The sequence below is a fragment of the Schistocerca piceifrons genome, chromosome 4 (assembly GCF_021461385.2).
Source record: "Schistocerca piceifrons isolate TAMUIC-IGC-003096 chromosome 4, iqSchPice1.1, whole genome shotgun sequence".
In the NCBI taxonomy this organism is placed as follows: domain Eukaryota; kingdom Metazoa; phylum Arthropoda; class Insecta; order Orthoptera; family Acrididae; genus Schistocerca; species Schistocerca piceifrons.
The window spans coordinates 131883446-131910257 of NC_060141.1; the positions used below are offsets into that span (position 1 = coordinate 131883446).

A 26812-nucleotide genomic window follows, 5' to 3' on the forward strand; every position below is an offset into this window, starting at 1 on the left:
CCAGCTTCATCCTGACCCACAACTTCATCACTTTCGAAGGCCAGACATACCAACAATTAAAGGGAACAGCCATGGGTACCAGGATGCCCCCTCGTACGCCAACCTATTCATGGATCACTTAGAGCAAGCCTTCTTGGTTACCCAGGCCCGCAAACCGAAAGTTTGGTACAGAATTATTGACGACGTTTTCATGATCTGGACTCACAGTGAAGAAGAACTCCAGAATTTCCTCTCCAACCTCAACTCCTTTGGTTCCATCAGATTCACCTGGTCCTACACCAAATCCCATGCCACTTTCCTTGACGTTGACCTCCACCTGTCCAATGGCCAGCTTCACACGTCCGTCCACATCAAACCCACCAACAAGCAACAGTACCTCCATTATGACAGCTGCCACCCATTCCACATCAAACGGTCCCTTCCCTACAGCCTAGGTCTTCGTGGCAAATGAATCTGCTCCAGTCCGGAATCCCTGAACCATTACACCAACAACCTGAAAACAGCTTTTGCATCCCGCAACTACCCTCCCGACCTGGTACAGAAGCAAATAACCAGAGCCACTTCCTCATCCCTTCAAACCCAGAACCTCCCACAGAAGAACCCCAAAAGTGCCCCACTTGTGACAGGATACTTTCCGGGACTGGATCAGACTCTGAATGTGGCTCTCCAGCAGGGATACGACTTCCTCAAATCCTGCCCTGAAATGAGATCCATCCTTCATGAAATCCTCCCCACTCCACCAAGAGTGTCTTTCAGCCATCCACCTAAACTTCGTAACCTCTTAGTTCATCCCTACGAAATCCCCAAACCACCTTCCCTACCCTCTGGCTTCTACCCTTGTAACTGCCCCCCATGTAAAACTTGTCCCATGCACCCTCCCACCACCACCTACTCCAGTCCTGTAACCCGGAAGGTTTACACGATCAAAGGCAGAGCCACGTGTGAAAGCACCCACGTGATTTACCAACTGACCTACCTACACTGTGAAGCTTTCTATGTGGGAATGACCAGCAACAAACTGTCCATTCGCATGAATGGACACAGGCAGACAGTGTTTGTTGGTAATGAGGATCAACCTGTGGCTAAACATGCCTTGGTGCACGGCCAGCACATCTTGGCACAGTGTTACACTGTCCGGGTCATCTGGATACTTCCCACTAACACCAACCTGTCAGAACTCCAGAGAAGGGAACTTGCCCTTCAGCATATCCTCTCTTCTCGTTATCCACCAGGCCTCAATCTCCGCTAATTTCTAATTTAAAGTTGCCGCCACTCATACCTCTCCTGTCTTTCTACAACATCTTTGCCTCTGTACTTCCGCCTCGACTGACATCTCTGCCCAAACTCTTTGCCTTTACAAATGTCTTCTTGTGTCTGTGTATGTGTGGATGGATATGTGTGTGTGTGCGCGAGTGTATACCTGTCTTTTTTTTCCCCCTAAGGTAAGTCTTTCCGCTCCCGGGATTGGAATGACTCCTTACCCTCTCCCTTAAAACCCACATCCTTTCGTCTTTCCCTCTTTCCTGACGAAGCAACCGTTGGTTGCGAAAGCTTGAATTTTGTGTGTATGTTTGTGTTTGTTTGTGTGTCTATCGACCTGCCAACACTTTCGTTTGGTAAGTCACATCATCTTTGTTTTTATATAAAATCAGATGCAGCATGTTTCCTTGCTAAATATTTTGGGAACAAAACAGGCAGTATCACAGAATAATTATTCTCAAGCACTTTTAGGTTGCATGAGTGATGTTTTTCAGTGCTGAACCTGTTGTTCAGAAATTCTCATGTAATCTTTGAGTTTTCTTAGCGTGACTGAGTAATTTTGTGCTTCTGGGTGTTCAGTTGAGTTGTCGTTTGCTCTTTATGTACAATATTTCGATGACAGTGCCAGTCATCTTTTTCAGGTGGCCCGACTTATCATGTTTTGTGTACTTGCTGCCTGGACTCCAAGCCGACTGTGGACTATTGTTGGTCTCACACTGCTGTTTATAGCTGAGTTTGATGCCAGGCACCCACTATGCCCTTTGCTTGTTTTTCCCTTTATCTTCTTAGCCTGCACAGATATTACATGAAACACACATTCTCTCAGCATTTATCAGCTCTGGGGAATGTGATACCCAGATAGATCTTAAGGGGAGACTGTACCATTTATACCTACAATGTTAATTTTGTCAATTTTAGGTACATTTATCTTGTGACTGGTTCATGATAATGTTATATAATTTTAATGGCTGGTGCACGAAGAGTCTCTCTCCACTGACCTATTTTTGTAGATAAGTTGCCTGCATAATTTATTTTATAGAGAATTTTTTGCAAGTTGTAAATTTTTTTCAACATATTTAAGCTTTATTAATTCATAATTTCTACAATATTAAACTGAACTTCTTTTAAAAATGCATCATTGATGTTCAACTCAGTTTCTGTAAGTTGTGTAGGTTTCACTGTTTTATCATGGTAAGTTCCTGAAAAAATGTACCTAATCACTAAAAAAATAAAATCTCAGGAATCCAGCTTTAAAGATGAACATCGTTTGTTACTGACCTTAGAACATCCCTGTACCATATCCTGGGTCATCTGCATTTTCTTCATCCTCCATAGCTCTCTTAGCATTCCATGAGTGCATTCTTGCCTTCGTAGCTACCATAGTCATTTCATTTCATAATCTACGTTCTTCACACAGAGCATCCAATTCAGAACATGCCATCACCGTATTTTCCCCAAGTTGTATGCCTAACTTTTGAAGCAGCCTAACTGTCCCCACATTGCCATCATTAAATGAAAGAACTGCTTCATAAACACCCAAATTCAGTGTATCTTTACCTACAAATACTGTTTTAGGAATTCAAGACCATATGGTACTGTTAAATGATTCATTTGGGTTCTGGAAGGACAAAGAACAAGTGAATGTAGTGCATAAATAGGGCAGCCAATTGTGAGCATGAAATATTTTCACAAATCAAAAAATTAGGTTTCTGGAGTTCAAGAAGTTGACAGAAGGTAAAAGGGGGCATGGCAACATGTGCTACCCTTAAAATAAATGGCTGAAATGCCCTTAGAAAACATATTTCTCTAGTAAAATACAATCCAAGGAATGTTTATGAACAAAAACTTTTTTTTTTATATTTTGCCCCGCCTAGGAAGGTACAATGTCCCTTTAATAAATGGAATGGTGGACCACAGTATCATCATCCAAATGCAAGTTTCTTGGAGAGTGTTATTAAGGAGTCTACCGAAATAAAAATGTTGGAAATCCTAATAAACTGAGTTGAAGATTTCAAATTAAACAAGGCTTGGGGTCTGCCACTCAACTTATTAAGATCTTGCTGGACATAATATCCACCAGAGCTGGGAACTGATGAGAGAATGTGTGGTTCACGGAATATTGGTGCGGGCTGTGAAAAAAAAATGGGCTTAGTCGACATTGGGAGTCAAACTCTGCTATTACAGGCATTCTATCTAGAAGTTCCCACCATTTGTTTTCTATCTAGGTTTACTTTCTTGTACAATGAATCAACTTGTAATTCATTCCTAATGGTTCACTTCTGGACCAGTCTTCTCTAGTGCACACTTTAACACTACTACAGAGAAATCTTATTTCTGCAGCTTAGATCCTGCTCATATTCTTTTGTCCTGGGAACCCAGATTTCAGATAGAGCATAGTACTGGCATAACTTTGTAAAACTTTATCCGTGGCTTTCTTTAACTGTTCCACAGAGTGTGTTGAACTATAGGATCTTGTTTTCAATTTCGTTGTCAAAATTTCATCCTTTGTCACAGCTGAGATAAGTATCTGTTCCAGTATTACATTATTTATTACAATTTTAAACCAGATGGAGGATATTCCCTTGAATGCCATAACTTTAATTTTATTAGTGGAGATTTTCATGTTTTTGTTTGGAAAACAACAAATTAAGATGGTAAACAGCTCTTTGAAGATTATGTGTATAATATGCAAAAATTTACCCTTCTTTGCTAAATATTCTGATAATTTATAGAGGTTAGTAAGATACATTTCTGTACTTTGTCTAGGGATTTCCAATTTACATCCTGCTTAGACTTCTGCACCAGAATATAGAACTGAATTCTGAACCTTTGCCAAGGATACAGTCTATAAGGAAATTATTTTTACCCCTGGTATTATGATTGTGAATTTCACAGTTCATCCTAAATTAACTCTTACTAGTGACTAAATGTATAGGCAAGTAGGAGCTAGAATATTTATAACATTAGTTGTGGTGTCCCAGAAGATTATGCAATGAGACAGTATCAAGCAGAACTATCTGACAATAGCATTCCCGTTTTGCAAATAACATGTGGACAAAAATTTCTGGTGCAAAAAGGGCAGAAATTATTTTTCTTGTTATTGTATTTATGTGATATACCACCTCAAATTGTAATATAGCTACTTCAGAATTTCGATTATGGAGTTTCATTCTATGTGTGACCCTTGATTTCTGCTTCTGGCACCTGTGGGTCATTTTTATTTGTAAGCTTGTTCCACTGTGTCTGGTATCAGTGTCCATAGGCCATTCTTATATTATCAGCAGACATCAGTTTTTGAAAAATCCTTCAAGGTAACTAGTAAATCCTTTTTTTTATTTTTTTTTACTTACTAATGACAGTATTAGGAAAAGGACAGATCGCTACTCACCATATAGTGGAAATGTTGAGTCGCAGACAGTCACAACAAAAAGGCCAGTATACATTTCAGCTTTCGGTCAAAAGGCATTCTTATGAAGTAGAAAACACACATGAGGGAAGAAGCAGTCTGATGTGGGCAAGGAGGAGGCTGGGATAGGTAGGAGGAGGGTGTTGTGCTGCTTGTGGGAGCACGCAGGGATATTGTGGGGACAGGTTGCTGGTACAGTGAGAGTGGGGGAGGGGGCAGTGAAGAGGGTCAAATTCAGAGAGAAGTAGAGAAGCAGAAAAAAGCTGGTGTCAGTAGGAAGGATCTGGATGATGCAGGCTGTGAAATAGTCATTGAAGTGAAGAACATTAGTGTTGGACAGCATGTTCAGCAAGTGTGTGTTCCAGCTGTCTCTTGGCTACTGTTTGTTGGTGGCCATTCATTTTATTTTATTTTTTATTTACTAATGACAGTATTAGGAAAAGGACAGATTGCTACTCACCATATAGTGGAAATGTTGAGTCGCAGACAGCCACAACAAAAAGGCCAGTATACATTTCAGCTTTCGGTCAAAAGGCATTCTTATGAAGTAGAAAACACACATGAGGGAAGAAGCAGTCTGATGTGGGCAAGGAAGAGGCTGGGATAGGGAGGGGGAGGTGGCTTCTTAGTTAACATTCCCATGTTGAAAGTTGTACAGTGGATGCAGCTTAGTTTGTGGCAGAAAAAATGATTTATGTGGACCTTGAAAAACAATGCGAATGTAGATACTGATTGGCATTATTTCACTGCTGCCACTAACATACTTATGGAAACCCACTTTTGCAGTTTTTCTTATATTTCATGTATGTGTGAATAGGTACAATGGACTTTTGACTTCATGGCATTTTTTAATTAAATTTAATTTTTTAAATTGTTTTAAGTGAGCAGTGTATTTGTTAGCATGATTTATATACTGTGAATTTCAAGCTAACTAATGCACTTATGCTGCCATCGTTCATAAAGCAAAATTTTTTAATTTTTATATTGAAGTATGCTTCTTAATGTAAAAGATCTGTAATTAGCGAAATTAGAATAGTAATGGTTCTGCTCCTAATATCTCTGCAGTATGAGTTCACATTGTATGGATATAATTGCTGCTTTTTTAGCAACTGATTTTTACTCTTTCCCCAAAAAATGTCCCTCTACCTACTTACAGCATAGGAAGCATGAGAAAATGTTTATTTTCTATTAGTCTTCTCTCCAGTACCTAATGATGACGAATCTAATACACTATATGATCAAAAGTATCCAGACACTCCCAAAAACATACATGTTTCATATTAGTTGCTTTGTGCTGCCTCCTACTGCCAGGTACTCCATATCAGTGACCTCAATAGACTTTAAACATAGTGAGAGAACAGAATGGGTTGCTCCGTGGAACTCGTGGATTTCGAATGTGGTCAGGTAATTGGGAGTCACTAGTGTCATACGTCTGTATGCGAGATTTCCACACTCCTAAACATCCCTTGGTCCACTCTTTCCATTGTGACAGTGAAGTGGAAACATGAAGGGACATGAACAGCACAAAAGCTTACAGGCCAACCTCATCTGTTGACTGACAGAGACTGCCGACAGTTGAAGAGGGTCATAATGTGTAATAGGCAGACATCTACCCAGGCCATCACAGAGGAATCCCAAACTGCATCAGGATCCACTGTAAGTACTATGACAGTTAGGCAGGAGGTGAGAAAACTTGGAGTTCATGATCAAGTGGCTGCTCGTAAGCCACACATCATGTTGGCGAATGCCAAATTATGCCTCGCTTGGTGTAAGGAGTGTAAACATTGGACAATTCAACAGTGGAAAAATGTTGTGTGAAATGGCGAATGCCCAGTGAACATCACCTGCCAGCATGTGTAGTGCCAACAGTAAAATTTGGAGGCTGTGGTGATATGGTGTGGTAATGTTTTTCATGGAAGGGGCTTGCACCCCCTGTAATTTGGGATGTTTTGGACGTCAATACCTCTCCTCAGTGCAGCACTCCATGAAGAATGGGCTGCCATTCCCCAAGAAACCTTCCAGCACCTGATTGAACATATGCCAGCGAGAGAGGAAGCTGTCATCAAGGCTAAGGGTGGGTCAACACCATATTGAATTCCAGCATTACTGATGGGGGGCACCACGAACTTGCAAGTCATTTTCAGTCAAGTGCCTGGATACTTTTGATCGCATAGTGTACGTGTCATTTTTTCCAAATAGGTAAAGGGATAAAATCAGGATCTGGAGAGTTACGTGGCTTTCATTACAGGATAGAAAATGGTTGAAAAAGATTGCAGTGTTGGAAAAAGTACCTCTGCAATAACATAATCTGATTTGCTACTGACTAAATGGCCACAAATGCCTTATCTAGCATGCAACCATTAAAGAAATAACATAATTTTACAATGTGACAAAAGGACATGCAACATAAGGGGAAACATATGAAGGGCCTAATGAGCACCACCAATATTTGTGACAAAAGAGTAATGTGTAGTATTGAATCACCAGCTACTAAAATAGGACAGCTGGAGAAAAGCCAAGAAGTACACTTACATAAAAGTACAGTTCAATGTAGAACTTCCCAATATTCTTAAATTCCTGTACTGTAACAAAGCTGGGGAAGAAACAGGTATATTAAACAGATGACAGGAAAAAAAATTCGACAAAGCCGGTGATCAGGAATTACACTGGGTACAGCAGGTAGAAAGAAATGTACGGATGTTTTAACAACTAGACAGACTGTTTAAACGAGAAAAGTAATGGAATCTACGACTAAGTAGGAATTCATAATTCTCTATTTAATTGTCCCATAAACTGATTAATCCATTATCCATAGGTTCCTTCTTGCATCCCTCAACTGACCCTCTCCCTTTAACTCCAATTATATAACTACAGCATTTATTATCCAACAGCATTTATTATCTATACAGGGGAGCTATCAGTTTATGGAATAGAAGTTTTATTTAAAATTAGGGGAAAACAAAAAGATATTAAGGATACATGTATTTGCAGAGTAATATCTAACTAAATGTAAATACAATTAATAGTTGTAATTAAATAAATACTTATACTTACATAAGACTAAAAGCCACAGCACCAGTAATAATAGTACATGTACACGACCGGCTGTGTGCTCTCCAGTTTGAAAAAATAACTACCAAAATTCCATTTCTGGTGTGAAGAGAGTTGCTTTTGAGGCAAATTATGGAGTACCTATTACAAGACTGCTGAAAAAAGGATAAGGTCTCCAACAAATTTTGTGTCACACATTTTTAGTGTGAAAAAGTGGTAATATGAGAAACATAATTTTTCTGCTTTCTGTGGGTTTCCTATTTCTCTCATGCCTGAACAGTAGTTCTTATCTTCCTTCTCACATTTGTCAATTTCCAACATAATACATAAGCAAGTGATATACATTGACAAAGTATCCCTGAAAAACTACTGTGAGAACAAAAGAGTGACTTTTTGTAATTCCACTGAACATGTTATGATCTTTTCTGTTGCTATATTACTCTTCTTTCCCTGAAAAGAAAATTAAACATTTTCTTGTAATGTTATCTACATCCTGAATTCAACACACAAAAAAAGTTTCAATTCTTACTGGCATTTTCCTCCAACATGCAATTTGGCTAATACATTTGTAGTCTTAGGAGCAATGCCTTTAGGAGTCGAGCTTCATATGTCACTGTATTTTTCCCCTGATGTAAGTGAGGCTCTTCAAGTGGCTGCAGTATCACTGTTTTAACATCTCTGCCATAAACTGAAAATATTAAACACATGCCAATTCATAATTTAGGAACACTTAAAAAAAGTGAGTTTGTATTACTGAATAGTATCATCATCATCATCATCATCTCATTAAAAAAGCATTATTCATAATGATGACAACAGCAGCAGAAGAATTTAAAAGTTTTTAAGTTATTTATTTTCTTTTACAAATACAGATCTGCAGGTAATATACCCCATTGCTTATATTTCTAATTGGTTTTAATATTTGTAATTAATGTTAATATAGTCATGCTAATTTTATGTCAATGGTGAACATAGCTGTCACAACAAGGCAGTTAGGTATTGTGGGGTAGTCAGTAAACAACACCATTTATTTGATTTTGTAATTTAAAGATCTTTTCAATTAAAAAATATTTACACCATACTTTGTAAGAAATGTGAAGTTGTATATTTTAGACCTATTTTAGTGAAATTATAAATTTTTACTTTCAGATGCCAAGAGTTCAAAAGGAAGATTTGAAACTAGCAATACCAGCTATCAAAGAAGTATTCATGCAGCATTTAATCAATTTAAAATTCCTTGAACAAAACAAAAATGTACCATCAGCAATTCTGTTGATGACCATGAAATGAACTTTAGGCTATCAAATGCATGCAGAGATGTATTTACACCAGGAGAAAACTTTCTTCGTGATCCAACTTAAATTGGTGGCATGAATTACAGTTTATCTCTCACAGTTATGACAAAGCTAGTATATGAATGCGCTGCAGTGAAAAACGACGAGTTCACCTCTGGTAGCTAAGTGGTCATCACAGATGGCTGTCATGTGGAGGACCTGGATTCGATTCCCTGTATTGCTACAGATTTTTTCTTGGTGTGAGGACTGGTACAGGGTGCACTCAGCCTCGTGATGCCACGTGAGGAGCTACATACTGAGCAGTAGTGACTCCACAGTCTAGGAAGTCTGCAAAATGACTGGAAGAGAGGTGTGCTGACAATGTGCCCCTCCATACCACATTCGCATGACGCCACAAGCCAGAGGCCTGATGAGGGACTCATTAACAACAAGGAACTGCCATACTGACAACAAGTCTGTGAGTGTGTAGTTTCATTCTTTTATGAAGAGACATACGAGATGCGGCTAGAAAAAAAACCGGACTGATGCTGGAAAAAACATTTATTTACAATTATTTACAATTTCATGTTATCTTCTTCAATGTACTCTCCTCCTCGGTCTCTACACCGCTCCATACGAATTTTCCACTGTTCATAGCAATGCTGCAGATCATTTTCGGTAAGTCCATACATTACTTCCGTCGCTTTTTCTTTTACTGCTTCAACAGTCTCAAATCTAGTTCCTTTCAAAGCTGACTTGACTTTAGGGAAAAGAAAAGTCACAGGGAGCCAAATCAGGTGAGTAGGGTGGATGATCTAAGATGGGAATGTTGTGTTTTGCCAAAATCGTCTTCACTGACAACGCACTGTGAGCTGGGGCATTGTCTTGGTGAAGGATCCATGACTTTTTTCTCCACAAATTGTTCCGTTTTCTCCGTACTCGCTCACGTAGGGTAGCCAGGACGCTAATGTAGTAATGCTGATTCACTGTTTGTCCCTCTGGTACCCAATCAATGTGCACAATCCCTTTGATGTAAAAAAAAAAAAAAACAATCATCATTGCCTTGAATTTCGATTTTGACATTCGTGCTTTTTTTTGTCGTGGAGAACCAGGAGTTTTCCAATGCATCGATTGGCGTTTAGTTTCGGGATCGTAAGTAAAAAACCACGATTCATCGCAAGTAATAACATTTTGTAAGAAGGTGGGATCACTTTCAATGTTTTCCAGGATGTCAGAACAAATCATTCTTCGGCGTTCCTTCTGTTCAATTGTGAGACACTTTGGAACCATTTTTGAACACACTTTGTTCATGTTGAAACTTTCATGAAGAATCTGCCTAACACTTTCCTTGTCAACTCCTGTTAACTCAGACACTGCTCTGATTGTTAAACGGCGATCTTGTCGAACAAGTTTACCGATTTTTTCAATGTTTGCATCAGTTTTTGCTGACAATGGTTTGCCAGTGCGAGTATCATCACTGGTATCTTCGCGGCCATCTTTAAATCGTTTAAACCACTCAAACAATCATCGCCGTACACTTGTTGTAACATTACAAACGTTTCGCTTGTAGATTTTCCTAGTTTGAAACAAAATTTGATGTTAACACGCTGTTCTTTCTGTACACTCAACATTTTCCGATGCACAGACAAAACGTTAACTACTTAAAACAGACGCCACGGGCAGACTGAGTGCAGGAGGCAGATGAAACTCGAGCAGTAGGCGGAGCGAGAGTCACGTGACAGGCCACGCGACTTTCAGCCTTATTGCATTCGTTTTATTGTTTCACCAGTACTAGTCCGGGTTTTTTTCTAGCCACACCTCGTATACTGTCTCTTAGACAATGTGAAACTACTAGTCTGAGCTGTGCACTAATTACAACAGGTCAAATTTAGCTAAATTTTATACCAATTTAAAAGAATTTTACCAAAAATTCAAATTTGGTTCACTAGATATCTACAACCTTGATGAGACTGGCCTCACAATGGTAGAGTAACCTGGGAAGGTAGTGTCTCCATGTGGCCAGAAGCAAGTGTGGGAGAAAACTTTTGCAGAGAGGGGCACCCTTGTAACCTTGTGTGGCATTACACTGAGCCTGGGAAAGCAGTTCCTCCATTTTCTGTGTTCGCATTCATTCATTTTCAGGATTTCATGTTTAACAACAGGTCACCTGGAAGTGAGGGGCAGATCACACTTCAGAATGGATGACTGGAGACACATACATAGATATATTGGCACATGAATGACCAAGCAAAGAAAACCCAACACTTCTTTTCACTGACAATCATGGAAGCCACATTTCAATAAGAGCAATAACATTTGCAAAGAAAATGGCATAGTTCAATTAACATTACCACCGCCACATTGCAGCCATAAACTTCGACCTCTGAATGCTGCTGTTTACGGGCCTTTCAAGTCCTATTGCAGTAAGGCTTGTGAAAGGTGGCTACTAAATCAAGCCAGTCAGACACTTAAATCTGTGAAGTGACAAGCATAATGGGTGAAGCATTTCCATCTGCTTTCACACTCTCATATCAGCAAAGGTTTCAAAGATATAGGAATAATGACCTTTAATGATGAAATATTTGGTGAAGCAGATTTTCTGCATTCACCTTTGAATGTCAGGCCTGCTTTTTCAGTCATCTGAGAATGAGAGAGTTGCTTCAGAAAATAAAGTTCCTACTACAATTCTAGGTCCATTTCTTCCATCTTCTCATGTGTCGAACTGATCAAGTTCCTTCCACATCTAGTAGCTCTACTAGCAATATCATTCCTTCTTCTCCTCATCAACAAGAACGCCAGGCAGAATTATTTGTGCCTCATGAAGTCTTCCTTCAATTCCCACAGTGACCAAAACAAGGAGAATCTCTTATTCTTACAAGTTCACCTGCAAACAAAGACCTGACTGGAAGAAGAAGTCTTCTACGGAGTTTGTGAGGAAGTTTCTTTGTTCTAGCATTCCAGAGACTTTCTACAAGTGCCACATACCCTCAAATAGTTTTTCCATACAGGATTCAATGCATTTGTTGCCACTGCTGATATTATTACAAAACTACCTCATCCCCTTAAAGACTTACATCAAAGACACACATGCACCCCCCCCCTCCCCCCCCCCCCCCACACACAAAGGGACTATGCCATTCTCTAAGGAACATCTCCATGTTTCTGGTAGGGGCACTAATGGTCAGAGAAAGAACATGGGAACTGATTCCCATCAGGACATTTCATAGAATGGCAACATGGAGCTCCCACATTTCTTCCTGCACTTAATACTTGTCTTTACTAAAGATGGCTGCCACATGTCTCATGTATTCAGGAATACTGTCAGGTCAAATAATGAACACTCGTCTCCCAGACACTTGTATTTCAGTTTGATTTGACTGATTTGAAGGGAACATCAGAAGAAAGTTGTAACCCTCAAATTAGTAAAGGTTGAGTTGTTCATGTTGTCTGTTAGGTCTATATGTGGGCAGCAAGTAGTTCCACGCGTAACACTAGAAAATGCTGTCTGTAGTATAAACTGCTTTGTTTTATTGTGTTAATGTTCTTGTCTTTGAATTTAACCAAACAGATAACATGGAGTACTGAAAAAAATTCTTGTGGATTAGCACTTTCTTCTGCCAATTCTTTTATTTAAAATAATTGTGAACTATTCACCTCTTAGTGAACAAACAATTACCTAACTGTAATAAACAAAGATTACCATATAAGTGATGATGGAAGGAAACTATTATGCTCCAAAACCACAAACTTTCAGACCTGTAGTTATTCCCAGATGGATTAACTAAAAAATGACAATATTAATATCAATTTTTAACAGAGGTAAAAAGAGACATGGCAACAACTTGTTACAAATACACTTGATCACTTTCAAGACATGTTGAATAGCTGACTTAAAGTCTTCAAGAGTTTTAATTACCTTCACAGTGTTCCAAAAATTGTATGCACTCTTGGAATACAGAGTCTTTGGCAACAATCATGTGCTTTGCCAAGTTTTCAATCAAGGAAAGGAAACATCTTTTAGCATAAAACCTGTGGAAATCAATTGAAAATATGATAACAGTGAGCGTGCATTTTAGCTTTCAAAAGACCATAATACTAACATAATGAGCGAGATTTCAGCTTGCCACATATATTATAGAAAAACCAGCATAGGTGCCATGAGGTGGACTGTGATCTGTATGAACATACATCACACACTGCAGGGTACTCTCACTGGTGCAAGAAGTGATGGATACTAGAGTCAGTTCTATACATGGTTGAGTGAGAAGGAGATCTACATCTACATACTGCCAGTCGCTACACAGTGTGTGGCAGACAGTACCCCATACTACTACTAGTAGTCATTTCCTTTCCTGTTCCACTCACAAATAGAGCAAGGGAAAATGATTGTCTATATGTGTCCATATGAGCCCTAATTTCTCGTATCTTATACTTCGTGATCCTTAAGCAAAATGTATGTTGACAGCAATAGGATCATTCTGCAGTGACTTCAAATGCTGGTTCTCTAAATTTTCTCAGTAGTGTTTCTCGAAAAAGACTGTTGTGTTCCCTACAGTGACTGCCACTTGAGTTCACAAAGCATCTCCATAATACTTGGGTGATGTTTATACCTACCGGTAACAAATATAGCAGCCCAAGTCTGAATTACTTGGATGTCTTCCTTTCATCTGAACTCATGAAGATCCCAACATTCAAGCAGTATCCAAGAATAGATTGCCCTAGTGTGCTATATGTGGTTTTCTTTACAGATGTACCACACTTTCCCAAAGTTCTGCCAATAAACTGAAGTCAATCATTCACCTTCCCTACTGCAATCCTTACATGCTCTTTCCAGTTCACATTACTTTTGTAATGTTGCACCCAAATAATTAAATGATGTGACTATGTCAAGTAGGACATTACTAATGCTGTTTCCACACATTAAAGGTTTGCTTTTCCTACTCATCTGCATTAACTTACATTTCTCTACAATTGGAGCTAGCTGTCATTCATCACACTACCTAGAAATTTTGTCTAAGCTATCTTGTATCCTCCTACAGTCCAACAACAATGACACCTTTCTGTACACCACACACCATCATTAGCAAACAAGTGCAGACTGCTGCCTACACTGTCCACCAGATCATTTACATATACAGAAAATAACAGCAGTCGTAACAAGCTTCCCTTGGACACTCCTGATGATACCCTTGTCTCTGATGAACACTCACCACCGAGGACAATATACTGGGTTTTATTACTTAAGAAGTCTTCGAGCCTCTCACATATCTACAAACCTATTCCTTATACTTGTACCTTTGTAAACAGTCTGCAGTGGGGCACCAAGGTTTTTCCAGAAATGTGAAATATGGAATCTGCCTGTTGCCCTTTATCCATAGTTTGCAGTATATCATGTGAGAAAAGTGCAAGCTGAGTTTCACATGTACTGATTCGTTGACAGAGCTTTTTGATCTCAAGTAAATTTGTTATGTTTGAACTCAGAATATGTTCAAGAATTCTGCAGTAAACTGATATGAAAGATATTGGTGAACCATTTTGTGGGTCCATTCCTTTACCCTTCTTGTATACAGGAGGCACCTGCACTTTTTTCCAGTCACTTGGGACTTTGTGCTGGGTGAGAGATTTGTGACAAATGCAAGCCAAGCTAAGTAAGGGGCAATGCCATAGAGTACTCTTTGTAAAACTGAGTTGGAATTCCATCTGGAAACTTTACTGTCTGTGAGGCACTAACCTGCACCTGAGTTGTTAACTGCAGTTCATTATTTGCCTCTTCCAGCCAATCTTTTTGATATAAAGTATACATTAAAAAAGGCAAACAAATCACAGTACCTTAACCTGTGTATTCTATAAACAATAAAATATGACTACACTGCTTAATGCTATTGACACTTATCCCAGCTAAATTTAATACAGTAAATTAGAATGAAAGGTCTTATCTGAAAAAAGCTGCTGCTTACCCAATTATACTAAATACCGTATTTACTCGAATCTAAGCCGCACTTTTTTTCCGGTTTTTGTAGTCCAAAAAACCGCCTGCGGCTTAGAATCGAGTGCAAAGTAAGCGGAAGTTCTGAAAAATGTTGGTAGGTGCCGCCACAACTAACTTCTGTCGTCGAATATATGTAGCGCTACGCAGGCATGCTTCGCAGGCACAAAGACAAATACTGGCACCAAATCCTCTGCGTCAGTAAATAAATAAAAAAAGGTGGAAGACGAGCTTTTTTTTCTCCGCCCCGAGTTTCGACCACTGCATTTTCATACATTATCCAACGAAGTAAATACAAATTCCGTATTGTTCCTCTTCGAACGTAGCAGTATTTCAATGTACTACGAAAATCCGACTGGCAAGACTGTTTGGGATATTTGTCAATATGGCCAACTCTGCTTTCTGAATTTTTTCCTAACTGTGAGAACAAATGGTTGCTAATAGGAACTTTTATGAATTGTGAATCACATTCAGTATTCTCTTCACCATAAGAATAATACGAATATAAACATTTTGCCATGTATTCTTTCGTGTTTGCTGCTATCTCATTTAAATCCTGTCCGCCTAACAAACTACGAAACTAGAGTGAGACAACAGCAGACGCGGAAGAATATACATACCATGTCATGTTTATATTCGTATTATTCTTATGCCTAATAGTGATACAGTCAAAAATGAAGCACAGCAATTGACTAGATTTTTAAATCTAAGATGACTCTAATTTCTATGCACAATGTAATGTACTAAAGAGGCGTCTGCAAAGATTTTAAAACGGAAAAAATTTTCGCTAAATTCTCGTTCAGAACATCTTCTATCATACGCAGTCTATTATTTGATTCTTGTTGATCATTATCAAAGAAAGCAGCAGTGTAAGTAGCAAGTAGCAACGAATAGCAGTCTCATGCCATTGTTTCGCTAATGAGACGATTCCTCTCTTTTTTTTTTTTAATTGTAAGCGGCAGTAGCGTGCACAAAAGCAAGCCATACCGCGAGCGGCGACAGGCCGTAGATCCTCATTTTCAGAATGCGACAAACAATGCATGACACAGTACAGTAATGCATTTTCAGCTTTGAGTGACGGAAACACCTATAACAAAGAGAACTGCACTTGTCAGATCAAAGAAAAATAAGCAATCAATTCAAACCAGACGAAGCACGTGAAAAAGGAAGAGTACCCGTATAAATACGGACGGAGCGCCTGACGCATAACAACGGCTACCTGGTAAAGCTTAACTGCTAAGCTTACGACTCGAACCAAACTACTACAGCTGTATCGTCATTCATTCAACCTAAATTGTGTCTAATATTACAATGGACCAAGTTTGTTTCGATTTGGAAGTGCGGCCTAAAACTTTTCTCTCCCCTTGAATTTCGCGTCTCAGATTTCAGGTGCGGCTTAGATTCGGGAAAATTTTTTTTTCCTCGATTTCGAGTCTCATTTTTCAGGTGCGGCTTAGATTCGAGTGCGGCTTAAATTCGAGTAAATACGGTAGCTGCTGTTTATCTCTTACTCACGGCTTTATATTTACTTAACTACACTGGTATTTATCAAAGTAAATAGTAACAAAACTATGGGTCAGTGCTGGCCAGTACTTAACTTTAGGAGAGAGATCAGTACTGCCTATTGACACATAAAAGTACATACACTCTCCTACTTATCTCAAGAGAAATTTCCTTTTGATACAGACTAAATAGTTACCTACATCTATATACAAACAGTTTTGTTTCCAGAGCATTACTACTTGTCATGCAGATCTATGATGAACTCTGCTACTTGCCATGTAACTAACAGAACTTTTCAATCCCTGGTTCTATTTTTTTCACATAATTTGTAGAAGTGTAGCTAGAGAGGCACACTTTTAATTTTATTTTCAGTTATTTGGGTTCCCAATTTCTTGCTTTACATGAGATTAGAGCTTGTTGCACACCTTTGCACCTAGGCAAACAGACAAAGTCTAACACTGAACCCTGAACTAGGAGGCAAAGTCTACATGGAAATCATTTTTGTGCCTTTCAATGTGACTGTGTACATCACAGTTAAGCTGAAACTGATTTTTATTGTCAACAACAGAAACCATTGTGCAGTAAATGTCCTGGGAAGTAAATGTAAGAATTCCAAGTTCCTTAAAGAAGATGTATGGTTTTCTGCTTTTCACAATATTCTCACTACTCACTTTTGCTGAATAGATAATTTATTTACGTAGACTGCCCCAGAAGATAATTTCATAAGACAAGGACTGAAAGTATCCAAATGAACCAAGATTATAGACTTCAGGTCAACACAATGAAAGACACTTCTAAGAGCAAAAATTGCTGAAGTGAGCATCTTGGTTAATTTATGTATGCATTGGCTCCATTTTAAATTGCTATTCAATTAAACCAATGAATTTTACACAGAATGTTTCATTAATATCCACTTACAGTGGTAGCAGGTCAGTCACATAATATGAATCTTTGTGAGATTAAAACTTATATTGTTAGCTGCAAACCACTCGTAGATCTCTTCAACTGTCATTTGGGCTGTGTCTGCTAAGTTTGAGTTTGGACGTTTGATTAGTATGCTTGTGTTGTCACCACACTTTACATTTTTTCAAACACTCTTCAAAGTCATTGGACAATCAATCATTCATGTAGGTTAGAGAGTAGAGTGAGACCAGTACTGATCTATGTAGCACTTCACATGTTATGTTCCCTATTCTGAGACTGTAAGTGGGCAGCAGCAGCAGCAGCAGCAGAAGGTAGTGTAGAGGTATGATTTGTCAGTTCCTGCAGGTGGTGCTGGTGCAGATGCAACTTACAATGAGTGGGAATGGGTTAATGCAAGGTGACCTGGAAGTGCACATGCATGTCTCCGATGACTGCAGGCCACTGATTACACTCATTAGAGGTCTACCACAACTGTATGCAGTGCTGTGTGCGTCCACATGATGCCTTTTTTTCTGTTCAACTTTGCGCATGCACTTACTTTTACAACAGTACAACAATGCATACACATCTGTGTGAGTGTTATTTCCTGGAAATGAAGGCCATGTGCAAAAGCACAACACTTCTTGGGTTCAGTGGGAATCTCTGTAGTGTTTAGCACATGACAGGCAGCTTAGGCCAATGTGAGTTTCATTGTGAAGTGTGCTGAGGTTATGTGTAAAGTGATTTGTGTGCAACAATGTCTGTTGACTGCAAAGATGCTGAAATTTATAGATAGTCATTGACAAAGGAAGTCATATGGAAGGCAGCTTCTGTTATCTCAGTAATAATTTGGTATGTGATGCTCTAGTATTAGATAAAAAGTCTTGATCATATCACTGTAACGAATAAGATAAGTCTCAAAGTAGGAAACCAAAGAAGAAGCCTACAGATTTATGAAAGCTGCACATGAAAACTTTAGATGAATATTCATGTTGTGGTGGTTTTAGCACAACAATTGAGGTACTTGACATCTGGACAAAAGAAAAGATGGGATGGGTGGAGCCCCTCAACAAACTAGTAGAAATTGAAATGAAGGACATTGGTGGTGCAAAAAACTACAAAAATTGGAAAACTCAATCTCTGTCCTAATGGACTCTGCAGTCTATAACAGTACAGATTTAACGAGTAGAGGGATGTTAATCTACATACAGTCTCTATTGATTGAAGTTGTGTAAACAACTTTTTATATAATAAAATATGAATGACGTATAGAAAGTCAATTAACCATCACAGAATGGCTGAGAACCTCCCTTAACTACCTTCCAGTTTTAGGAACATTCACTGAAATGCTTTGTTTTGAAATGTGAAATACATAGTTCAGATTGGTATATAAATCTCTGACTGCCAGCTAACAAAATGTTACTGCCAGCCTTACTGCTTCAGTTCCCCAAGCAGAAAATCTAAAATCTCAGTGTGACCCATTCCTGAAATTTGCAAATGAAATGTTGCCGTCACCTTTTACTTCTCATATTTAGATACTGTTTTACTAGTAGTCACCTTGTGTTTTCTTTTTCTGTCAACTTTTCATCACAATAAACACACTGCAGACTCCCCAGCAAGGAAGGTGATGCATAGCAGACTGCTTACACAATGAGGCAACTTGTGGAGATGAGAAAACACATGAACAGATGCATTCTTTCCACTAATTTTTGTGCATTTGCTATCATTCCCCTGGGTCAGTGATTGCACACGAGGAAAGAGGCATCATGTGGATGCACCTTTAAGTGATCTGAGATTTATCAGTATTCTCAAAAATGATTTCTAGTATTCAAAAAGCACATCCAAAAACCAGACCCCTCATTTAATGTTGTGAATAAACTTGTGTTGCCAGCTCTTGAGGTCAGAAAAAGAACAGTTCTTGGCTGTTCTCATAGAAGTTCTCAGTTATCAGACGTGTATTAAGTTCATTTGGTTTCTTGAGAATAGAGTTCTTGACTTCTGGAAGTTCTCGATTTTGCCCATGGCAAGTACGTAGGATCACTAGCTGTATCTGGTAAGGTTAAAAAAATTGAACCTTTGATTACTATGCTTGTGTCATCATTTTAACCCTTCTTTTAAAGCCACTGGAATATCATTTATGGTTGGAAGTTCACTTATGGTGTGTACATGAAGACCAAGAGTGGGCTCAGTACTGATCCTTGTGGTATCCCAGGAGATATTGTCCCCCATTATGAGGTTAGTTTCAAGCCAGTGAGACTGTCAATCATTGACACCATCTACTTTTTGTTACAAAGGTAAGAAAGACTTGAGCATTGCAGGAGACATACCATTAATGCCATAACATTTTAGTTTGCCAAGTAGTGTTTTGAGATCCACACAGAGATGGAGTGAATATGGAGGATAAAATGTATGTAAAATTATTTAAACCCCTTGCTTCATATCCATGCAATAGACCTACATTAAAGACCTGCCCCATACAGCCTCCCATCACCACCTACTCCAGTTCAGTCACAGGCATCTACTATCCCATTGAAGGCAGGCCTACCTATGAAACCAGTCATGTGATCTTCAAACTAAGCTGCAAGCACTGTGGTGCTTTCTATGGGGCCATGACAGCTAACTAGCTGTCTGTCCACATGAATGGCCACGAACAATCTGTGACCACAAGACTGCTGGACCACCCAGTTACTGAACATGCTGCTCACAACAATGTGCCTGATTTTAATGACTATTTCACTGCCTTTACTATCTGGAGTCTCCTCACCAAAAACAGCTTTAATTGCACAGCTGGGAACCTCACTCACCTCAGTTTTCGCTAGCCCTTGTCCTCCACCTGTCTACCCCCTTCTCTGCTCCCACTCCACAACTACACAGGTGGAAATATGGCAGTCTGGAACTACTACAACTGCTATTATTCTACTCCTGTTGAATATTTAATTTTTCCCCTTTGTGTTTCAACTGTGTCTGACTAAATGTACTGTGTATATGCTACATATATTTTTAGTTGCCAGAACACTATACATACAATTTTTCCCATTAATTTATTATTCATGTGGTAAGTTTTCAATCCACTGATTACATTGTTATATTTAGTTTGAACTGGAACCCATGTTAATGAAGAGTCACTGATTACAATGGCATGTAATCGTCATACCATTGTAATCATTACAATAGTATGAGCTAATCAGTAGATTTGAGAGTATTCATGCCACTCATTAGAAAGATAGCATTTCATTCTTTCCAGTAACCTGTTTCAATTTCCCAAAATCAATTAACTTGAAAGGTGACTGCAATTAAAGTTCATACACATACAAAATTATTTTTGCCATTTGTGTAACTATGCCTGTTAGATTCCAGGATTTGACTTTATAATTTTGTTGCCCCAACTTCTTGTGAACCAGCTAACACTTCATTATTCAGTTATGCCCTTGATTAAGAATTTGCATAAATCAACATAATTCCAAATGTGGCAACTATTATCCATTAACAGGTAATCCACCATTTAGACGTACACCTTGTTAATCAAACTGTACTGAGAGTTGTTATAATTTTTCAACTATTTATCTTTCAGTTTAACCAAATCTTTGCTGGAGCCAATAGGTAATCTATGCAATTAAATTTCCTGCCTGTAGTTTCACAAATTATAATTCTATAGATCACACTAGTCTATAAGTATTGCTTTCCTCCCAAAAATCTTCTGTCCACACCCTGAGAGCTCAAGAGTCACATCTCCATGAAAGTACACAGTTAACATTCAACACAATGGCTGTGTCAATCTCCAACTCAGTTAACATCTACTGATAGTCTGTGTACCACCATCACCAAACTAACACTTCGATGAAAGCATGCTCACAATTATGATCAACTAAACAACCTTATGAGATTTGCGTCAATGAAAATCAGTGACACACTTTGTTTATTGTAGGCTGCATGGGGTTACTATCTCATTAATTTTTCTATCATGACTAACAGGACATGTGTGTACTGAAGGTAATGATGTGTACCATTATTTTGATGAACTGTTATTTTGCAGACAATTACATGCACTGTCGCCAAATACTGAGTTTCTGTTACTGTTGCTGTGAGAGTGAATTCAGTGAACTGTAAAGTAAAGTTATATACTAGTAAAGGTGCTTTTCTTGACGACTTAATGAGATTCTTTTGGATGAAAAATTAGCAGTATTTTTTTTACTAAATTTACAAGTGTTATAAACATAAGGAACTTTTAAGTGGTAGAGACCAATTTGAATATGCGGAATCATGAAAATTTCAACTCGACTGTGGTGTGTTCATCACTGATCTGCATGACTACCAACAAAAGAATTTCAAATTATGAGACTTCAGTTCTGCATGTGCCACTGAGGAACTTCAACCTACAACCAAGTAAGAAAACATATAACTCCTCATATCCCACCAATACAGCTGCATAATCCTTTCCCCTTCAATATTTCTCTTCTCCCCCTTTCCTCTGTACCATCACCTTATTTACCTGTGATTTTCCCATCAGTAGTTGGGCCTTCATCAAATCTGACTGAGAAGTGGTTGTTTAAAGTAGGCTACTTTAAATAATGGGGTCAACACCATGTTTGCAGTCAAAATAATTTAATTGCATTTTGATACTGAATAATCTATGGTTTATGGCCAGATTATGTCTCATCTAACATAATTCATGCACAGATAAATAGTTTGTCATATACTACACTCAGATGATGGACAAAGATGATGATTGTTCGAGTGCAGTAACCTAACACAGAAATACTTATTCAGAGTAATTAAAGTGTCGCAAGTAAATCATTAAAACATTCCCCAATATACATGGTCCTTCCAAGTAGGTAGCCAAATCAACACAAACACCTGTGCATAGTAAGTATATTTTGGAAATAACACAGTTCTCAGTCCAATATTATTATCACAGTTTGCAGAATGCATTATTGAAGATTAACACAGTTCATGGGATTACTTGCGAGTTCACAGTCCATCAGTAAAATAGACATCGAATTACAGAGCGATGTCCCAGATGTGAAATTTAGATAAAACTCTGTACATTGTACGAGTTGTAGCTTGTCCTAACTTGTCTGCAGTGCATTTCTGGATACAGATCTTACTTGTTTCATAACCTTCCACAGAAAGACTAAACTGGTTTCCAACAGGCTCTGTTTTATAAGATTAAATAATTAGAACTACATCTAAAATGATTGTTTTCTGGATTTTCACATGTTACAATTAATACATTCCTGACTAACTGAATAGTGGAAAGAGTATGTGCACGTTTAGGTGCAACAATAATTGATACTGAATTATGCTGTCTAGCCTAACAAAATATGGGATTCTACTTCAGTAATAATGTTTTAATTAAGAATGCAAATTACTCTGAAACTAAATGATTGCAAGACCTGCTAACATATTTTTGTTATTAGTTGTATAGGCACTTCACTTACTTGTATATACCTCTGATTTACTTTATCAGGAAGTTAGCTATCAGATATATGTTTACATATGAACAATGATAACGAAAGTTTGTATGACTGGTATTTGTAATTAACACAGTTTTCAGCTAAACTAATTACTGTTGTGTGTTCTAATTGACCAAAAGAATGTCATGGATAATAAAGTTGCATTGGATTAGCCCTGAGTTAATATTCAAGATTTTTGGTAGTGTGCATGTCATAAAAATAAGACCACTGGAGCTATTTGCAGAAAGAATAAAAATTTGTGTGTGTGTGTGTGTGTGTGTGTGTGTGTGTGTGTGTGTGTGTGTGTGTGTGTGTGTGGGCTGGGGGGGGGGGAGGGGAGAAAAACATAACAGGGGAAAGACTCCACCTCTTTTGTACACCTCCCCCCTGCCCACTAGTACAACCTCATGATGCTGCACCTAGCAGCCCAATCACGTCCCCACCATGTCATTGCATGTTCCCACAGGCAGCAGTAGCATCTTTCCCCACCCTTATCCTACTCTCTGTCCCCCCCTCCCTGCCACAAGCCTCTTCTGTTCCCCCATTACCCACCCCAGCAAAGATTGCTACTAACCTCAGATACAGTCAAGGCCTTAGCACCCAGAGATGACAGTAACAAAATGTGTGTGGATTTTGTTTGTGTGAATGTGTGTGACTTTTCTACATCTGATGAAGGATGAAGTCCAATAGCTGAATATATCTAGCATTCTTTCTCGTTATGCCTGTCTGCATTTGTAAATTCTAAACTAGGTATTTTATAGTACAATTAAAAATGCAATATCTTACCAAGTGTCAGTGCCAAGTTTCTTGTTATAAGGTTCAAGACTTTTAATTACACGTGATATTCCAAATTCATAATTGCCTTTTGCACAATACAGTGTACTGAAAATAAAATATAATGTGAGTTTAAACAGAAATCATCTTCGACATCAAGAACATGGTACCAAAACTCTACATTTGAGGGAACAGTGATATAATATGTGATCCTGTACTAGCACATAATTTACACTTGCATCAATATAAGACCTTAAGGAATATGCATTGTAAACAATACTATTACAGATTTTAAATTATTTAGTGTTACTCGGAGAACCATACCCAATGACAAGGTTGACAATGCAGAGGTGAAATATTTTCTTATCAGGGTCTTCAAATGATAGTTGCTCTTCCTCCTTTTCGATTTTTCTCATTAATTCTTCAGCTTCTTCATTTTGAGATGTCATTATATAAGACACACATAAATTTGCAAGTACTACAGCGCTGATACTAAGAATCTGGAAGTTAATTATAAAATCAATATTGAGACATGTACCACATAAAGCTGTCAAGAATGTAAGCATATATATAAATTAAAAGGATTGCTAAAATTTTAACAGTAAAATACATTTATATTGCATTACACAATTACGGCTGCTAGAGATGTCTGAAAGTAAGATGACAGGTGCATAATGCATTCTGTGCAGAGAGAGAGAGAATACTTTGTGGCAATGACATGGTGCTCTCTGTCTCCATTTATCACCACATGCTCAAGCTGATCTTTCCCCTGGCAGCTAGCAATCCTGGAGTATGCTCTATATGGGGACATTGTTTTTCCTTGTTGAAAAATATATCTATTCAGAAAACTGCAGCCGTCATATGACAATAAAATACACATTGTGTTTGCCTTATGTACCCATAATGTTTACTATAATGGTTAAACATCCTATTATAAAAAATGTTCTGCACATTTGTTGAAGACAGATAAACAGATGTAAGAGACTGATGCTATTCACTGGGGTATCACTTGATCACTGACTTCTGCTACTGCGCATTGAATCACCACACATTGTATTGTGTGCACATCATTCTAATGATGCAATTCAAGCCATTAAAATCCAAACTGTAACCTAAATGTTATTATTTTTAAATGTCAGTCATTGTACTCTCATCACTTGCAATGCTATCATTTTGAGAGATTGCAGTTTTGTGTTGTTTCACAGTCATGGCTGCTCTGAAACTTTGTTTCCACTGTAACAAACTTTTAAAAAATCCAGGATATTCTGTACAAAAGTTATATAAATAATAACAAAGAAAGAAAAGTTAGTATTACAAAAACAGAGCATCCCAGACGGAAACAACAATCAGACATCAATAAATGTAATCACACAGTTGCATGTGGATGATGAAATCACATTTTCACATTGACAAACACTTCACTGAAACACAACCCCTCTGCTGCATTTTTTATGACACTGTTTACACTAAAGAGTTGATGTTAATCACTTGTGAAGTACTGCTATAACAACATCAGTACTTTTCTAGCCAGTACAACACAAGCAATGGAAATTATATAGACTGTGATCAAATACTATATATGATATCCTCATATATCATAAACAGTTCAAAGTACTGAAACAAGGTTTTCAGCAAGTAACTGTAGGCACAAAGAGGCAAGTTATTTGCTGAGTGGTTATCACATGTAAATCTTTATATTCAAAGTAACTACTTATTTAATGAAATCTAGTGACTCTTGAAAAGAATAGAGTAATATAAAGCTTTATAGTTTGCAGGGAAACTTTCAGCAGAATAGGTGTGGGATGTACTAAATAAGAATATCAACACCACTAGTACAATGCATGATTAAGTCCTTTACATGTCAAAACTCATACGTTAGGTAATCATAAAGTTTTAATTATTGCTTCAAAGAATTAACCTTTTAACATGAACTTGGCGGTGGTGTACTCCTTTCCTACATATTCACTCTTTAATGCAACACATTTTGTCCAACAATGGATAAACTGGTGAGGATCTTAGTTGTAGAAATCTATATTTTGACTGTTCAGGAAAAATTCACTTCACAAATCAGCTCATCGTACTTCTGGAAATACCTACCATACAATGGTTTCTTCATCTGAAGAAATATGAAGAAGTCATTGGGTGCCAAGTCAGGAGCATACAGGGGTGGCGCAATATTTTAGAAACCAAAGAAGCAACATATGTGACTGTGTTCTGTGCAGAATGAGCTGTAGCATTATCACAGAGTAAGAATATCTCTGTGGATAGTCTTTCACAATACTTCATCTCGACAGCATCCTGTAACCTGCACAGGATATTTTGGTAGTATACACCTGTGACAGCTTGTTTCTTGCTAACATAATGTCATATGATGGTGTATTTTGGCTTAACGCTTCCACCAACACAACAACAATTGTTGCAGCATTTTTCTCCTTCAGACGCACAAAACCAATTCCACATAATACTCTATCAATAGCCTGTGCCATTTTGTTTTGGTCCCCCTAGTTGTGTACTACAGAACTATGATAGAGAATATTAGTGTGCACCAGGACTGCCAGCATATACACTCAAACAAACAAAAAATTAAGTACGCATTTCCGTTTTTTGATGTGATATACAAAACATGATCTTTTCAGAAAGTTGGGGTTGAGAATAACGAATTATTTATGAATAAAGGAGATGACTCACCGAAAGGCAGAAGTGCTGCATTGTCGACGAGTACACAAACGAAAGGTACAGAGCTTTGCTAGCTTTTGGAATGAAATTCCTTTCTCAAGCTGTAGAAAAACATGTACACACACACACACACACACACACACACACACACACACACACATATATATATATATATATGCACACAGCTCTCTCCCTACATTGTGCTCTTGTGCTCGGTCAACTGAGCACAATGTGTGTGTGTGTGTATATATATATATATATATGTGTGTGTGTGTGTGTGTGTGTGTGTGTGTGTGTGTGTGTGTGTGTGAGTGTGTGCGTGCATGTTTGCTCTACAGCTTGAGAAAGGAATTTCTTTCCAAAAGCTAGCAAAGCTCCGTACCTTTTGTTTGTGTACCTGTCGACGATGCAGCACTTCGGCCTTTCAGCGAAGTCATCTCCTTTATTCTTAAATAATTCATTATAACTTTTCCTTGCACATAAAAGTATGTATGTATCACAAGTAAAGAGAACTCTGAGTGTTGAC

At 38.2% G+C, this 26812-nt stretch overlaps 1 protein-coding gene across 3 annotated transcripts in view; it reads right to left on the minus strand.

Moving 5' to 3' along the window:
* The window catches only part of LOC124795048 (tetratricopeptide repeat protein 30A), a 184878-nt gene that overhangs the window by 5098 nt on the left and 152968 nt on the right, over positions 1–26812 (minus strand). For 2 of the 3 annotated variants that reach the window (XM_047258838.1, XM_047258839.1), the window contains 5 exons: positions 23935–24110; positions 23623–23718; positions 12908–13020; positions 8247–8405; positions 7198–8167 (listed from right to left, as the gene is read on the minus strand). In XM_047258838.1, the coding sequence (XP_047114794.1) occupies positions 8275–8405; positions 12908–13020; positions 23623–23718; positions 23935–24110 (516 nt within the window). In that variant the 3' untranslated portion in view covers positions 7198–8167; positions 8247–8274. Of the gene's footprint in view, positions 1–7197; positions 8168–8246; positions 8406–12907; positions 13021–23622; positions 23719–23934; positions 24111–26812 lie in introns of those variants that run through there. The other variant, XR_007016639.1, reaches the window with a different exon arrangement.